Source organism: Phascolarctos cinereus, unplaced genomic scaffold (genome assembly GCF_003287225.1).
Source record: "Phascolarctos cinereus isolate Bilbo 61053 unplaced genomic scaffold, phaCin_HiC Scaffold_1;HRSCAF=81, whole genome shotgun sequence".
Lineage (NCBI taxonomy): Eukaryota > Metazoa > Chordata > Mammalia > Diprotodontia > Phascolarctidae > Phascolarctos > Phascolarctos cinereus.
Genome location: NW_027555514.1, coordinates 191,226,634 through 191,245,561, shown reverse-complemented (window position 1 = coordinate 191,245,561; position 18,928 = coordinate 191,226,634). Strand labels below are relative to the sequence as shown.

General features: G+C 38.8%; 1 protein-coding gene across 1 annotated transcript; it reads left to right on the top strand.

The window, feature by feature from the left end:
• Positions 1-389: 389 nt before the first annotated feature.
• LOC110218775 (putative polypeptide N-acetylgalactosaminyltransferase 8) lies at positions 390-18,622 on the top strand. The gene is made up of 9 exons (XM_078150092.1): positions 390-715; positions 2,691-2,857; positions 7,307-7,490; positions 8,065-8,160; positions 9,054-9,242; positions 9,576-9,726; positions 12,608-12,793; positions 17,811-17,948; positions 18,482-18,622. The coding sequence occupies exons 1-9, from the start codon at positions 423-425 to the stop codon at positions 18,620-18,622; spliced, it is 1,545 nt and encodes a 514-aa protein (XP_078006218.1). The 5' UTR covers positions 390-422.
• The last annotated feature ends 306 nt before the right edge of the window (positions 18,623-18,928 follow it).

The following is an 18,928-nucleotide window of genomic DNA, read 5'->3' as shown; positions in this document are numbered from 1 at the left end:
TCAGCTTGCATTTCTAGCATTGTTTCTTTCTCTAGCCAGGGCTGTACCCCAAGTGAGCTTCCTTTTGCCTTTGTCCAGGTGAAAATATTTCTAGCTGATTCATACTAACCCCTTTAATAGGATTTTCCTTGACAGATAAAGGCTAGTCAGACACCTGATAGATTCCTTGCAAGGATGGGATACAAACCAAATAAGTTTTAATAGTATAGTTTTGTGGAATGATCTGGAATATGGGTGCTGCCCAGGGTGGGCAGGTTTGGGTATAGACCCAGACAGTTTTAAGGAACATTTAATTTCTTCTGGGGCAAGGATCTCTGAATCTTTGTTTGAGTCTAGGAGAAAGTGGGATAGAGAGAAATATCCAACTGATTGTGGCTCACCTGAATGTTTTGTTTTTCTTCTAATCTTCAGCTGAAAACTCCATGAGAAAGGCTATGATACACCAAGACATAACACAGGCAGAAGCTGTGAACAAGTCTCTAGTGAATGTGGACACCAGAGGGAATGATATTTCAGCATTTGTGAAAGCTAGAAGACACAGAAAGCTCCAGAGGAAAATTTTCCCACACTCTGCTCTTTTCCGACAGTGGGGTGATGACCTGACCAAGGCCCAGCAGATCCAGGCCTTCATGCTCTTCTCCCTGTATGGTTACAATGTTTACCTCAGTGACCACCTGCCCTTCAATCGAGCCATCCCAGACACTCGTTCCCACAGGTACAGTGGAAATGGTATTGGTCTACCCAACCCCAAGCAGCCTCTCTTTAATTAGGGGCTAAATTTTTAGGGGAGTAGAGAAGATGGTCTGAAGAACAAGTCAAAGGCAGCTAGGCGGCACAGTGGATAGAGCACCAGCCCTGAAATCAGGAGGACCTGAGTTCAAATCCAGCCTCAGACCAAACATTTCACACTTAATAACTGTGTGACCCTTAAAAAAAAATGAAGAACAAGTAGAGTGGTAGAGAGTGGCCTCTGGTTATCCCAGTACTATTTTTCTTCCTGTTTTAGAGAGGAGGAAATTAAGGTGCTGAAATTCAATGACCCATTCACAATTCCAGAGCAAAGGAGAAATGCACAGAAAATTCGTAATGTAATAGAGATTTTATAGTGGGAAAGGATCTCTGAGATGATCAAGTCTAGCTTTTCTTCACATCATTTATTTCTAATTCCCATTTTATAGATAAAGTGACTGAGCCCAGCGATATCTTGGCCTTCTGTTCTTTCAGACAATCTCCTTGGTCCTTTTTGATATCTGACCCAATTTAAATCCTTTCTTCCCACTTTTCCTTTCTCCTTTCACCAGTCTTCCCTTCTCATTTTCCTACTCTTTCTGCCTCTCATTCCCCCCTTCTTTCCCCTTTCTATTCTTTCTTTTTAAAAAAAAATTTATTTTGAATTATCAACAATCACTTCCATAAGCTTTTGAGTTTTAAATTTTTCTCCTCTTCTCTTCCGCCTCCCTCCCCAAGACTGTGTGCAATCTGATATAGCCCTTTCTATTCTTTCAAGGCCCTTATAGGGTACCCAATTCATTCTTGCAGTATTCCCAGATCCCCAAGGACTTTGAATCTCTTCCTTGTATCAGTTAGTCAACAAGCCTTTTTTAAAACACATTTTATGTACCAGGCATTATTGTGTTAAGTTTGTCTCATTTATGTACATGTCTTAGTTCTTCTATAGGGCAGAGGCTGTGTCATTTCATTTCTATATTCCCAGTACTTCCCCTTCCCCAATACTCCCTCCCTGCCCTGACTCCCATAGTACCTCACACATAGTAGTTAAGAAATATTTGTTAAGGGGCAGCTAGGTGGCACAGTGGGTAGAGCCCTGGCCTTGGAGTCAGAAGGACCTGAGTTCACATTTGGCCTCAGGCATTTGACACAACACTTACTAGCTATGTGACCCTGGGCAAGTCACTTAATCCTGATTGCCTCACCAAAAAGCAAATATATATATATATATATATATATATATATATATATAATTGTTAAAATAATTTGATGTAGGTGCTTGAGGAGTTTGAACCTCAACTTGTAATTTCTGGGAGCCTTTATAGTTTCTTGTTCTGAGGAATGAGATGATGAAAGCAATATTCCACAAAGTTAAATTTCATAATTTCATGCAGGATGAATTAAAGTTTACCTGAGGCAGAGAAACTGGTTGGTTAGTTATTGTCTTACTCCAGGCATGAAGGTCTGAGAGCCTAAACTAGGTAGGGCATTGGCACCAGAAATAAAGAGGAAGGGACATGTTGAAGGAAAATCAACAAAGATGATGAAGGGAAGGAGAAATCACGGTTGCCTTTCTTTATGGTCTTAAATTGTTAGTGGTAGTACCACTAACAAAATGGAGAATTAGGGAGTGAAGTCAGTTCCAGGGGCTAGGAAGGGGAATTCTAATTTGAAAGATTTTGAATTAGAAAAGGTGTCAGGACATCCAATTGAAAATATCCACTGAAGTCCAAATAATCTCTCCCTCTTAGCCAGAGAGATTTAGATTAGCAAAAAATATATAGAATGATTCCTTGACTGTCACTGTTTCAATCTCCTATTCAGAAGTGCATAGAAATTGTCTTGTATGACTGAGGTACTGTTCAATTATGCCTTTAATTGAGGGGGATGAATGAGATGACTTTTGGAGATGACTCTAAACTCTCCCCCAAATTATGTAAACATCACAGGGTCTCTTACAGGTGTCTTGAAAAGAACTATCCCCCACGACTTCCAACCCTCAGTGTTGTTATCACATTTATGGATGAAGCTCTGTCCATTTTACAACGGACCATTACCAGTATCATCCATAGGACCCCTTCTCACCTGCTGAAAGAACTCATCCTGGTGGATGATTTTAGCTCAAATGGTAAGTGAAAGTTGTCTTTGGAAAGAGCTGGCACTGACTAATTAGAGTTAGCTAACGGAGAATGCTGGGGAGGCAGAATGCTGGTGTGAATGTATGATAGTATCTGCTCATATTGGATTCTTTTTAATGAATTCCCTCCTGTCTATTGGAAGGATCCACTAGTAGCTTGTAGAAGGGAAAGAGTATTGAACTAGTCACTTGCAAGTCAGGATGCCCAAGAAATGAGTGCAAACAGATCAAATTCAACATAATTATAAATGAGTTACACAGATTATTTGATTAACAAACCAATAAACAAAAAAGAGAGGCAGTATGGCCCCTAGATAGTTAGAGATTTTGTCTTAAAGTGAGGAGGACATAGATTCTCATCTCTGACACATAGTGGCTGTGTTACCCTGGGAATGTTGCTTAACTTTTCAATGTTCTAGGTGACTTTTTAGGACCATAGGTTACAGAAAAAGTGTCAAGCCTCACTGGTAGAGAGTTTCCTTAGTAGTCAATTCCTTATACCAATGAAATCACAGGTTTAGTCCCTATTGTTGTTCAGTCATTCAGTCATGTTTGACTCTTTGTGACCCCATGGACCATAGCACACCAGGTCCTTCTGTCCTCCACTATCTCTTGAAGTCTGTCTAAGCTCATGTTCATTGCTACCATTACGTTATCTATCTCACCCTTCTGCTGTCCCCTTCTCCTTTTGTCTTCAATCTTTTCTAGCATCAGAATTTTTTTTCCCAATGAGTATTATTTCCTCATTATGTGGCCAAAGTATTTAAGCTTCAGCTTCAGAATTTGTTCTTTCAGTGAATAGTCAGAATTATGTGCAAGGAACTCTTGAAAGTCTTCTCCAGCACCACAGTTTGAAAGCGTCAATTCTGTGGTGCTCAGCTTCCCTTATAATCCAACTTTCATAGCTATACATTGCTACTGGGAAAACCATAGATTTGACAATATAGACCTTTGCTGGTAGGGTGATGTCTGTTTTTTAGTACTCTGTCCAGATTTGCTATAGCTTTCCTTACTAAAGGCGTGTCTTTTAATTTCATAGCTGCAGTCACCATCTGCAGTGATCTTTGAACACAAGAATCCGATACTGCTTCCATTTCTTCTCTCTTTATTTGTCGTGAAGTGATAATACCAATTGCCAAGATCTTTTTTTTAATGTTAAGCTTCAAGTTAGCTTTTACATTTACATTCTCCTCTTTTACGCTCAAGAAGAGGCTTCTTAATTCCTTTTCACTATCAGTCATCAGAGTGGTATCTTCCGCATATCAGAGATTGTTGATATTTCTCCCAGAAATCTTAATTCTGGCTTTTGATTCATCTAGCCTGGAATTTTACATGATGAACTCTGCATATAAGTTAAATAAATAAGGTGACAACATACAGCCTTGTTATACTCCTTTTCCAACAGATCATGGAATCAAGTTTGGTTTTAACTGTTGCTTCTTGGCCTGCATAGTTCCTCAGGAGACAAGTGACAGGATCTGATACTGTCAACTCTTTGAGGTATTGCCACAACTTTTTGTAATCCACAAGGTCAAAGGCTTTACTCTAGTCAATGAAGCAAAAGTAGACTTTTTTTCTGGAACTCCCTTGCTTTCTCCATAATCCAGCAAATGTTGGCAATTTAGTCTCTCGTTCCTCTGCCTCTTTGAAAACCAGCCTGTACTTCTGGTAATTCTCAATTCACATGGTGCTGAAACTTAGCTTGAAGAGTCTTAAGCATAACCTTGCTGGCATGTGAAATGAGTGCAATTGTTCAGTAATTTGAACACTCTTTGGCATTACCCTTCTTCAGGATTGGGACATAAACTGACTTTTTCCAATCCAGTGGCCGCTGCTGAGTTTTCAAAATTTCCTGGTATACTGAGTGCAACACTTTTAGGATTTTAAATAGTTCAGCTGGAATTCCATCACCTCCACTAGTCTCATTGTTACAATGGTTCCTAAGGCCCACTTGACTTCACTCTCCAGGATTTATGGCTCTCGGTCAGCAACCGTATCATTGAGGTTATCAGTGATGTTAAGATCTTTCTTGTATAGTTCTTCTATATATTTTGCCACCTCTTCTTAATCTCTTCTACTTCTGTTAAGTCCCTACCATTTTTGTCTTTGATCATGGCCATATTTGCCTGAAACATTCCCTTGATACCTCCAATTTTCCTGAAGAGATCTCTTGCCTTTGCCATTTTATTATTCTTTTTTTCATTTCTTTGCATTGTTCATTTAATAAAACCTTATCTCTCCTTGTTATTCTCTGAAATTCTATACTCTTTCCCTTTCTCCTTTCCTTTTTGCTATTTGTAAGGGCTCATCAGACAGTCATTTTGCTTTCATGCTCTTCTCTTTCTTTAGGATTTTTTTTATTGCTTCCTCCTGTACAATATTGTGAACCTCATTCATAGTTCTTCAGGCATGCTATCTACCAAATATAATCCCTTAAGTCTATTCATCACTTCCACCTCATATTAATAAGGGATGTTATTTAAATCATACATATACCGTCTGATGTTTTTTCCTACTTTCTTCAATTTCAGCCTGAATTTTGCAATAAGAAGCTCATGGTCTGAGCCATGGCCAGTCCACTTCTTGTTCTAACTGACTGTGTAGAGCTTCTCCATCTTTGGCTTCCATCACTCTGATTTCAGTATTGACCATGTGTAGAGTCACCTTTTGGGTTATGGAAAAAGCATGTTTTCTATGACTAGCAAGTTATCTTCACAAAACTCTGTTAGTCTCTGCCCTGCTTCATTTTTTACTCCAAGGTCAAACCTGCCTGTTATTCCAATTATTTTTGATGCCTACTTTAGCATTCCAATCCCATATGATGAACGTGACATCTTCTCTGGTGTTACTTCTTGGGTCTTCATAGAACTGATCAACTTTGGCCTCTCCGTTGTCAGTGGTTGCAGTGATTACTGCGATGTTGAACAGTTTGTCTTGGATTTGAACGGATATCATTCTGTCATTTTTGAGATTGTACTCCAGAACTGCTTTTCTCACCTTTTTATTAACTATGAGGGCTACTCCATTTCTTCTAAAGGATTCTTGTACACAATAGTAGATGCAATAACAGCCTAAATTAAATTCCCCTATTCCCATCCATTTAAAATCACTGACACCCAAATTATTGATGTTTAATCTTTCCATCTCCTGTTTGACTACATCCAGCTCACCCTGCTTCATAGATCTTACATTCCAGGTTCCTATGCAATAGTGATTCTTACAGCATCAGACTTTCCTTTAGTCACTAGATATGTCTACAGCTGAGCTTTGATCTAGATTACTTCTGGAGCTATTTGTAGTCATTCTCTACTCTTCCCTAGTAACATGTTGGACACCTTCTGACCTGAGGGGCTTATATTCCAGTGTCATATCTTTTATCATTTTAATACTGCCCATGGGGTTTTCTTGGCAAAGACAGGCAATGGTTCATCATTTCCATCTCTAGTGGATCACTTTTTGTCAGAACTCTCCACTAGGACCTATTGGTCTTGGGTAACCCTGCATGGCATAGCTCATAGGTTCATTGAACTCTTCTACCATGACATGCCATGACAAAGCAGTGATCCAGGAGAGGGGTTTAGTCACTACTCCTAGTAAATTATAAAAAAAAAATAGCTAGGATTTATATAGTGTTTTAAAGTTTGCAAAATTCTTTACCTATTATCTCATTTGATCTTCACAACAGCTCTATGATTATTCCCATTTTACAGATATGTAAACTGAAGCTAAGAGAATTTAAGTGACTTACTTGCCCAAGGTCACAGACCTAGTATGTAGCCAAGGCAGGATTTCAAACTCAGATTTCCTTATTCCAAATCCAATATACTGTCTACTGTACCATCTAGCTGCATCAAAAAAACAAAAACAAAAACAAAACAACCCATAAGTTTTTAAACAATGGCCTATAACTAATCACTGTAGCTTCAGTTCCTCCACTAAGTTATAAAATTCACGAATAGTCTTTAGTTCTGAGTCTCTTAGTGATGCCTCTCATAGATCAGCAATCATTTATGGACCAAAGCCACTTGAAAAGGGGCAATTCCATATCTTAGCTATTGGGATTAACATCCCAAGTTAACCCCAGGGCAGAACTATTGTGGGGCCATGGATTTGACCTCTTCCTTCTGAAATAAGAATGAACAAAGACCTTTCTACTTGGTTACAAGGTGGGAGTTAAGGGGGTGGAGTTGAGTAGGGGAGAGGGTAGCATTATTCAGACCCACCTAACTAAACCCAACCTAAAAGAAGGGGGTGGAGTTACACATGCATACATGTTATTTAGTGGCATGGTATTGTGGGAATTAGCTTGGCTTGCACTATGGAGATTGTATATACATGGTTGCATGATGTATGAAAATATATCATGGTTGCAGAAAATCCTTCACTAGAATTAATATTATTGCATCCAGAAACTCTGTAAGAATTGTTCTTGATTGATAGGGGACCTAAAGGCAGATCTAGACAAAGAGATGCAGCTTTACAACCTCAAGCACCCTGGGCTGCTGACACTGATACATCACACTGAGAGGAAAGGGATAGCCCCTACTCGCCAATCTGGAAGTCAAGCTGCCACAGCGGATGTAGTGGTCTTCTTGGATGCTCATACTGAAGTGAATATTGAGTGGTAAGATACTGTGGGTTTGTCCATATGGGAAAGAGAAGTCATTAGCTGTTACACTTCTTCATGTGCAGGATAGGGTAGAGATGGAAGATAGTATTAAGTTCCTATTATCTCCATTATAAAATGAGGATGATATTCCTTATCCTTTCCCTGGATCAGACTGGAACTTTCTACATGAGAACTTCTGGGCTTGTCTTGGAATCACCCTTGAATTAAGAATACTGCTCGGAGAAAGGATTTTGGATTATAGCTACCCTGCCTCCAACTAATAACTTGTATCATTAAGCAATGGATGGTACGACCTTTGTCTAGCTGAACCTCCTGAATACACTGAATAAACAGATAATATTTCCCAAGAGCAGGAAAAAAAACTAATAAGGACTTGATATTATGTGGTTTTAGAAGAAATTTCTAGCTGAGTGCAAATGATAAAAAATGACTTCTGTGAATTAAAAACATATTTTTTAACATAAAGACAGACATACCAGTATTCCTGAAAAGACAATGGAGATAGATTATCAACAGATAATCTAAGCTGAGTCTCCCATACAGGTATATATGTACCCTTTGGTTAAAGGGGAGAGCAGAAGATTGTTGTGGTCAGTCCAGGGGCTGCTCTGCCCCGAGGAGGAGAGAGTGAAAGAAGAGAGCCAGCCAAGAAAGAGTTGAGAGGGTGTGGAAAGGACTGTGTGTCCTTAGTCTTACTCTTTTGGGGGGGGGGGTCTAGTAGGGTAACATGTAAGTACCTTCCTCCTTACTTGCCCTCTAACTTGCAACTTCAGCACCCCTTAAGGGTTGGAGACAATATCTGCATTCCAGTCTCTGTCTGATAGTGTTGGACTTTTTAAAAAGGATAACTCAGTTTTGCATCAAAGATATCCAATCCTGTTAATGATAGAAAACCACCTCCTCAATCCATCCATGTAAGATCATAGACTTAGAGTGGAAGGGACCTTGGAAGCCAGTGATCCCAAGCTTCTCATTTTACAGATGAGGAAACTGAAGTTGAGAGATTAAGTGACTTACCCAGGGTCACACAGATAGTAAGTATGCAAAGTGGGATTTGAAGCTGTTTCTTCCTGAATATAAGTCCAACATTCAATTCACTTTTCCACATCTGTTCCACAAGTGCTTTTCCAAAGTCTGTTGTTTTTTCTGAGTCTGAATTGGAGAGGGGTAAATCACATGTATTTTACCTCAAGTAGCTAGAATATAGCTATTTGATGGTTGATAACTAAGAGATTACCAGTGATAGCCAAAAAGGAAAATGCCTCACACTTGAGATGATTTGATTTAGAATTCATCATGAGCTTCATGGGAATCCCCAATGTTGTGGCAGAAGGATCTTCAGGCGTTCCTTGGTCCTGATCCAAACTTTTGCCTTAAGGACCTCAGAAGTTCCCGAGTGTCCTCTGTGTATTGGCAGCCTAGATAACCTGGCTCACTACCCAGCAGGTAGTGGCAGGGGAAAGTACAAAAGTGGGAACTTAGGATGTCTCTTATACACTTTACTACACCTTGCTGACATTTCCCATATAATATAAACTGTCTTTCTTATATTGCTAGAGCAGAACCCATCTTATCTAGGATCCAGGAAGACCACAGTGTAATTGTGTCACCTATAATCGACAACATTCTTTTTGATACCTTGGAAGTGGAAGAGTATCCATTGATGTCCATTGGGTTTAACTGGAGACTGTATGGCTGTTATGACTATCAGTCAGTCAGCCTGAAAGATGACATTGTACCAATAAAGTAAGTCTGGAGAGTTTGCAAAAGGAAAGTGTTCTCTGAGAGGCAGAAATGCTAAGGTTGGGTTTGGGTTTTCTTTCTCATCACCTAAGTGTTTGTCCATTGAGACAAATGTATACAGTGAACCACCAATGCCCCTCCAGTTATATGGGACCTTCAAGATCACTTATAATCCCACTCACTGAACTTGGGCAGGACTAACCTTAAATTATTCTATTTTGCTTTTAAATGTCTCCAAGATATTGATTTTCTGCTCAGATTTTCCTAACCTCCTCCTATCCCTGCCTTGTTTCCCACACCTCACACCTAAACCCCAACCTTCCCACTCCTTAACAGAGAAGCTAGTGACTCTTCGATTATGTGTTCATGGAGGAGTCCTGCCATCAGGGGCATCTTTGCTGCCAGCAGATTGTTTTTGGAGAAGATTGGGTTCCTGGATACTGGGATGCTGTTTTATGGAGGAGAAAATGTAGAATTGAGCCTGAGGGTATATTTCTACTGTTCTTTCAGTTTCTGTTGTAACTGCAGTTCAAAAAGGATCAGACTGTGATTTGATTTTCTCAAACAGCATTCTATAATATGCATTAAGCTGGAGTTTTGGGTAATCTATTTCATTAGCATATTTTTCTATTTTTAATTAAGCATTAGATAGTTTTGATAGTTATTATTGTATGGTATTTAAGTTTTGGCTCTCCAAGTCTCCCTTTTTCCCTTTCATTATACTGTAGTGTTTTTGGTTTTTCCATATTCATTTTGTTATTTCATCTAGTTTTATAAATTATACCACTGGCAACCTGCTAACCCAGCATCTTGTGTATTGTAGGCACTTAAATGTTTGTTGAATTGAATTTAGGATCAAAGTGTCATAGAATGAAATCTGAAAGGAATTTTAGAGGTCATCTCGTTAAGGTCTGGAGATGTTAAGTGACCATCAAATGTGGAAATGAAGATGAGAGAGTTTGGAGATGGAGTTTAGAATCACTTGGTGGCAAGACCTTTTTCTAGAACTAGGAAGGACAAATTCCATATTGTCAGGCCCCTAATCATCTTTTAATTTCATGGCTGCAGTTGCTGTCAAATGATATTTGAGCCCAAGAATAAAAAATCTGATGCTGCTTCCATTTCTTCTCCCTCTATTTTCTAGGAAACGATAGGAACAGTTGCCAAGACCTCAGAGTTTTTTTTGTTTTTTTTTAATGTTAAGCTTCAAGCCAGCTTTTATACTCTCCTTTCACCCTTATCAAGAGACTTCTTAATTCCTCTTCACTTTCTGCTATCAGAATGGTATTATCTGCATATCTGAGATTGTTGATATTTCTCCTGGCCACCTTTTGATTCATCTAGTTTGGCATTTTACATGATGTACTCTGCATATAAGTTAAATAAATAAGGTGACAATATACAGCCTTGTCATACTCTTTTTCAAATCTTAAACCAATCAGTTGTTTCATATTCAGCCTGCATACACGTCTCCTCAGGAGACAAGTGAGATGATCTGATATTCCTATCTCTTTGAGGACTTGACACATTTTGTTGTAATTCACACAGTCAAAAGCTTTAATGTAATCAGTGAAGCAGAAGTAGATGTTTTTCAGGAACTCCCTTACTTTCTCTATAATCCAGCTGATGTTGGCAATTTGGTCTCCAGTTCCTCTGCCTCTTTGAAAACTGGCCTGCACTTCTGGTAATTCTAAGTTCACATAGTGCTGAAGCTTAGCTTGCAGAATCTTAAGCACAACCTTGCTGGTCTGTAAAATGACTTCAATTGTTTGATAGTTTGAACATTTTTGGCATTACCCTTCTTTAGGATTAGAATATAAACTTATCTTTTCTAATCCAATGGCCATTGTTGAGTTTCCCAAATTTCCTGGTATATTGTGTGCAACACTTTAACAGCATCATCTTTTAGGATTTTAAATAGTTTAGCTGGAATTCCATCGCCTCCACTAGCCTCATTGTTAGCAATGCTTCTTAAGGCCCACTTGACTTTATTCTCTGGGACTTACGACTTTAGATCAGTAACCACACAATTGTGGTTATCAGTGATGTTAAGATCTTTCTTGTATAGTTCTTTTGTGTATTCTTGCCACCTCTTCTTAATCTCTTTTGTTAAGTCCTCACCATTTTGGCCTTTTATCATGCCCATTTTTGCATGAAAATTTCCCTTGATATCTCTAATTTTCCTGAGGAGATCTCTTATCTTTCCCACTCTATTGTTTTCTTCTATTTCTTTGCATTATTCATTTAAGAAAATCTTATCTCTACTTAGCATGCTCTGGAATACTGCATTCAGTTGGGTATATCTTTCCTTTTCTTCTTTCCTCAGCTATTTGTAAAGCCTCATTAGACAGCCATTTTGCTTTCTTGCTCTTCTTTTTCTATGGGATATTTTTTGTTGCTGCCTCCTGTACAATATTGTGAACCTCTGTCTCTAGCTCTTGAGGCACTCTGTCTACCAAATCTAATCCCTTAAATCTATTCATCATTTCCATTTTGTATTCATTCCTTATGAATGTGGTTGACATACCTATACAGTCTGATGGTTTTTCCTACTTCAATTTAAGTCTAAATTTTACAATAAGAGGCTCAGGAATAAAGAGGAAACTTTTCTTCCTCTTTTCCCTGCACACCCTGTTTTCTTGATCCAGAATTTAATCTGTTGTTCTCTCCCTTGTTTGTTTGAGAGAGTTCCTACAGAGTTTGGGTACACTTCCCTAGAGATGTGTGTGTGTGTGTGTGTGATTACATTGGCATATGTTCAAAAGGACTAGCATTGCTAGTGCCCTTTACAATCATCTCACGCGACACACTGATTGCCAGTACCTTATGATATCAGTTTCTAGACTAGGATTTACAAGAAAAAATAGGTAAGAATTGCATGGGATGAAAAGGTGTGGGTCAGGTAAAATCAGTACCATTGGCAGGAGGTTCCACATGGATATGATTAGTCTACAGGTCAAGCATAAAGGCATACCTGCAAGGGAAGGCAAGAAGAATGGTTATTTGAGTAAGCCAGTACAGAGCCATTTCTCTATCATCTCTTAGACACTTTCTCAGTAAGCTATGGGATAACTCGTACTTTTTGTATTTTTTTCTGGTACTGAAAAGGGTCAACAGGGATCTCATCTCTAATCAATGGGGAAAAGTTTCCTGCAAGAGATGAGACTTCATGAGTTGGGTGAAAGATGGGGAAAAGATTTGTAGGACAGGTTGTTCCAGAAAAGCATCGCAAGAGAAGGTTCAAAAGTAGAACTTGAATGAAAACATATTTAAAACTAAATGGTACTTAAATGTAATCTTGTGAGGAACAATATATTTTGCAATTTACCAGCCATTACATGGATACATGGTTCTTTTTTTGCATGCAGGCATGGCAGTGTGGAGGGAGAATTGAGATCTTACCATGTTCTTGGATTGCTCATCTTCAACGAGCCCATAAACCCTATTCTCTGATTATCTTACCCCTCATGAAACGCAATGCTCTTCGTGTGGCTGAAATCTGGATGGACAAGTACAAATACATGGTCTATTTAGCTTGGAATCTGCCTCTAGAGGTTTGTAGTGGAATTCAAGATAAGTAGGGAAAAGCAGAGTGGTGGGGAGAATGGAAGGACATAAAGACTTACGGGAGATACTCCCCCTCCCAGAGAGCCATCCCATAGAACAATGGATTTCACATTTATGTGTGACAAGGTACGAACCCTGAGCCATCCCCGGGGTTATTAGGCAAGCCCTCTCTTCTCATGGATGACATCATGAAGGAGGTCAGAAATTCAGGGCTCTGAGCATATATACTCATGGAATATATTCTGCCATTTGCCATTATGATCTGGTCACTAGTATATGTGCCTAGCTAGTTCACTTCAAGAATTATACTGTCCAGCTGCCTGGTATCTGTATTTGTATTTGAAGCAAGCTGCTGCTGGCCACTGGTCATATTCAGAAGTGTGTGTATCAGTCATCTAATGGGCTTAACCTGCTTGCTCTAAGGCCATTCATCATATTCAGAGTACCATGAAGTTAAAAATTCCTTGATGAAGAAGAAGAATTTGGAATGGGATCTGATAGCAGGGAAAATTGAAATTGATAGGAGAGCTAGAAATTATAATAAATATCTGGGAATTTTGCGGTAAGTTAACATTTTTAAGGAACATATTTTAAAGTGCCCTGCTTCAACTGAATTTTACTCTTTATTCAAAATCCCTTACATAGCCTAAGATATTGGTAATAGATTATAATTATTATATTGTTTGTTATTGTTTAGTTATTTCAGTCATGTCTGAGTCTTCACGACCCCATTTGGGGTTTTCTGAGCAAAGATACTGGATGGAATGGTTTGCCATTTCCTTCTCCAGCTCATTTTATAGATGAGGAAACTGAGGCAAACAGGGTTAAGTGACTTGCCTAGGGTCACACAGTTAGTAAGTGTCTGAGGCCAAATTTGAACTCAGAAAGATGAGTCTTTCCGATTCCAGCTCTGACACTTTGTCTACTGTGCCACCTGACTGCCAGAATATTGTTTAAAAATCATTTATTCAGTTACCCCAGGAAACATTGGCACAATGGGAAAGCAGTATACTTTCCTCCATGGGAGGATCCTTTTTTTCTCCATCTCCAGTAGGTGGAGCGGAGGGATGTCTTAATGTTTTTGTCTATCATGGACCCCTTTGGCCATCTTGTGAAGCCTATGGACTCCTCAGAATAGTGTTTTTAAAACCATAAATAAAATACACAAGATAACAAAGGTAATATATTGTTTTAAATCTTTGTACAAAATATAACCCCCCCCATAAATTCATGGACCCTCCTACTCTATAGAGACCCAATTTTCAAGAATGGTCACATTCAGAAATTCACATATGAGAAGGTGGAATGAATTTCATTACGTAACTAATGATATTCAGCTTTAAAAACAATTACTGATTGATTTCATATTGGTAATAGGATACATGCTGATTGCCAGTTTAAACAACTAGTTTTTATGGATGTCTTCTTTCTATAGTTTTCTCCAGCATCCTTTCCTTCCCTCTCCCAAAGAGCCATCCCACATAATAAATATAAATTTTTTAGGAACAAAAAAAGAAAAAAAGAAGAAAAAATGAGCATAACTGATCAATACACTGGAAAAGTCTGGTAATATGTGCAAATGAGCAACCCTTTTGGAACTCCCTTCTTCGCAAAGGAATGAGAATATCTTCTCATATCTCTTCTTTCAATCTATACATGTTCTTTATAATTTTGCAGCATTTACCTTTCATTTTTCATGGTTATTCTTTCAACTGACGTTGTTTTCTTGGCTCTGATTTCCTTGTTTTGCATCATTTCATGTAGATCTTTCCATGCTTTTCTGTATTCATCCTATTTGCCATTTCCGATAGCGTAGTTATATCCCATTACATTCATGTACCACAGTTTCTTTAGCCATTCCCCAATCAATGGGCATAGAAATGGTCATTTACAAAAGGCTAATAATAAATGGGTGCTTAGGCTGTTCTGACTGACTACTTGATGTGTGCTTGCTAATTTGCGAAAAAGTAAACTTAGCTAAGCATCTGAACTAGTTTACATGTAGCCCGGAAATTCCATGTTGAATTTCTTGGCTCCACAGTCATGCTTTGCTTTCTTACCCCTTTATGATGTCCAAGAAGATTGAATTGACTTGGCCATAAAATAGTATCAATCCATTCATCCATCCATAAAAAGGCATTTATCATGTACTTATAAGTGAAGGTAAAGATAAACTAGGCACTGTGCTAAGCGTAGAGGATACAAGTAAAAACAGTCCCCATGCTGAGGAGGCTTACATTTTAACAGAGAAGATGACATGCACATAAAAAACCTAAATATGCAGTACAAATGCAGAGTACATAGAAGATAAGCTTAGAGGGAAAGTCATTAGCAACTGAGGTGGAAAGGGAACCAGGAAAGCCCTCCTGCAGAAGGTAGCATTTGAACTGAATATAGAAGGAAGTCAGGGCTTCTAGAAGGAGGTGAGGAAAGAGAGGATTACAGGAATGGGGGACAGCTAGTAAAAAGGCATGGAAATGGAAGGAACATCAGATAGACCAGTCTAAAAATAACTGAATTGTAGAGTATGAGAAGGAGCAGAAAGTGTAAGAAGACTTGAAAGATAAGGAAGGACCAAGTTGTGGAGAACTTTAAATGCCAAACAGAAGTTTATACTTGATCCTTGAGGTAATTGAAGGGTTTTATGTGTGTGTGTGTGCATGTGTGTGTGATACGGTCCTATCTGTGCTTTAGGAAAAATCACTATACTTTGCATGGATTAGACGGTGAAGAGACTTGAGGCAGGGAAGCCAATTATTAGATTATTTCAGTAGTTCAAATGATAAGGGCCTGAATTATGGGGGAACAGAATGAGTGGAGAGAAGGGGACAGAGCTGGGAGATATTGTGGAGAAAGAAAGAAGATTTGATAATGAATTTGATTTGTGGGGTTGATTGAGAGTGGGGGTGAGGAGTTGAGGATGACACTGAAATTGCCAGCCTGGGTAACTTGGATGATGGTGCCCTTGACAGCAGTACGGAAGTTCAGGAGAGGGATGGGTTGGGTGGGAAAGATACTGAGTTCTGTTTTGGACATGTTGAGTTTGAGATGCCTTTGGGACATCTAATGCCTAATGTGAAATATCTAATATGTAGTTGTGAAGTTCCAGTAAAGGAGATTGAGAAAGACCAAACTGATAAGAGAAGAACTGAAAGGGAGCAGTGTTGTAAAAACAAAACAAAATAAACAAACAAAAAGCTAGAGAAGAGAGAACATCCAGAAGGAGAAGTTACCAGCTTCAGAGGTGTCAAGAAGGTTGTGTTTGTGACATAGGAGTGAAAGAGGAGTTAGTGGAGGAAGACATCTGAAGGATATGAGTTAAAGATAAGGAGGAAAGAGAAAGTTCTCAGTAAAACTTTAGAATTGTGTGTGTGTGTGTGTGTGTGTGTCTGTGTGTGTGTGTGTATGAATATGAAGTAAAGCCTTCATCTAAGAAAGAGAGAAGAGGAGTGCCAAGGAAGATGTGAGGTGGGGAACAAATAGTTGGAATTGTTGTTATGGGATGGTGAATCAATTAGGGAGGAGCAGAAGGATTGCCTAACTGCAGTGAGGGTCCAGTTAAGATTAGCTAATACAAGTTAGATAACAAATAGTGGGCCAGTCAGCAATTTCCCTTTCCCAGCTCCATTCAGGGGCACATGAATAGGAAAAGGAGGCAAATGGTAAGAGTAATCCAAACTTGAGTGTTGGCAAGGCAACAGAACAAGGGAACAAGAGATGGGATTTGAGAGCGGAGGATAACATAAAGTTGAAATGGTTCCTAGAGATTAGGAAGAGAGAAGAGTATAATTGGAGCAAGAGTGATAGCCTGGGAAAGTGCTGAGGGATGGAAGGATTGGAAGTCATGGTTAAAACGAAGAATAGGATTAAGAATAGAAAAACCTAGAGAGAGCTATAATGATAAAAAATTACGAATACTGGATAGAAAATTATGAATACATAAAAAGTATGAATATTGGAGTTCTTAAATATGGAAGTAGAACATGTAGGCGCTGGCAAGATTAAAAGTGTGTTGTGTAGCAGAGGGGGAGTGGAAGTATCAGTTATGAAATGATTGAAGAAATAGCAAATTGTACACAATAGATTTGCAGTTTCACCTGCCGTCATCTTTTTTTTTATTATAATATGTTATGGAAATACTTGTTTTTTTCCATAAATTAAAAATGAAATAAATTAAAACTATTTGAGTGAACGTCAACCTGTATATTGAAATCCCCTAGTATGAGAGCAGGAGTTGGGGTAGAGAGGAAGACAATAAAACAGGCACTAAATTCAATAAGAAAGGAGGAGCATATCCTGGAGGTCCATTGAAAATGGCCACCAAGATCTAGATTCAGGGATAAATTTGGAGAAAACCTCCAAAAAGAAGAGCTTGCTAAGTGATGGCAGTAGACACAGAGAGAGTCTGGAAATGACAATGAGAAGTGAAGGATATTCTGTTTCCCCCTACTGACTGGGATAACCTTTACTGGAAAGGATGGCCAAGGATGCTGCATCATCTGGGAGGATTCAGATCTTAATGAGTACCAGAAGATGGAAAGAGGAAAAGAGGAAAAGAGGAAAAGGTTTAAATGAAAAACAAAATTTGTTCATTGTAAATCTGGAATCCAGGATAAACTAGTTGCCTTTTTTTAAACATGTGAGCAATATTGACTCTAATCTTATTTAATCTTGAATGAAATCCTGACCATTTCTTGTGGAGTGACCTGTAGAAAAACAGGCCTTTTCATTAGTTTAGAGCCACGAAACCTTATGGGCAACATAGAATGATCTCTACACGGCAGATCTAGCAAATATCCATGTCAAGTGAGTTGACAGATTTTGAGAGCTCAAGCTACTGCTGCTCCCCTCTCTCCAGGAAAACTCCAGAATGTGAAGGTTGCCCACACATCCCTGTACAAATACTCATTTGCCCTCAGGAGTGATCATTAATCTTGACAGTGGTCAAGAGGTTATGTATTTGGAGGCACAAGTAGATCCCTGAAACATATTGTTTCTTTGCAGAATCATGGAATAGACTTTGGAGAGGTGTCTTCCAGGATAGAACTCCGCAAGAAACTGAAGTGTAATAGTTTTGAGTGGTACCTCAGAAATATTTATCCAAATCTGATGCCACTTCAGAACATTGTTGGCTATGGAGCTGTGAGTACACAAGGTCCCCAATATACTTTCTTCCTGGGATCCTCTGTCATTTAATTTTTTTCATGATCCACTTTCTTGAGTTTCTTCTCAATTTTTATCACTCTTTTGCCCCCATAACCAGGATTTCCTTCATTTCATAAGAATACCACGCTCATGCATTTTGCCTCATATTTTTACCCTAGACCCCACTTTTTTCTTTTCAATGTCTCAACTGACCAGGCTATTTGTTTAAGAAATACCAATCATCTGGCTTTAAGCATATGTATCTTCCCAAGAATACCTTTAGGGGCTGGTGCTGGGGACAGGTCACTGTTCCCAAGATATGGGAGCCCCAACCAGTGCCACTCTGTTACCTCCTTGTCTCTTTCTCAATAGCTAGAAAATTGTTTCTGGATCCCCACATCTTTGATTACTTTTTAGCTATACTTCATCTTGTGATACTCAACAGTATGAGAAGGCAAACCCTTGACAGATATTATGCACTTCCTTCCTCTGTCTATACTCACCATAAGTGGCATATTTTATTCCTACAGATGAAAAATTCTGTGAATGAAAAGATCTGCATGGACCAGGGAAACATCCAAGGAAACATACCAGCCATGTATAATTGCAATGGGTTCAGACAACAGGTATTCTTCATAGATGGGCATCTCACTACTGGTTGTAACCTATAGCTATGGCTGAGCCATAGCTCAATCCCTTGTAAGTGTTACTGGGTTATTGGGGTTCAGGAGATCTGGAGTTTGGTTTTGGGGGAACATTCAGGGTGAAGGAAATCAATCAATTGGTAAGTATTTATTGTGTCATAATATATATGTATATATACATGTGTGTATACATATACATATAGATATACGTATACATGTATGTGTGTGTATATATATACACACACACACATACTTATATATATAAGTATATATGTGTGTGTATATATATACGTTTACATACACACACACACACACACACACACACACACACAC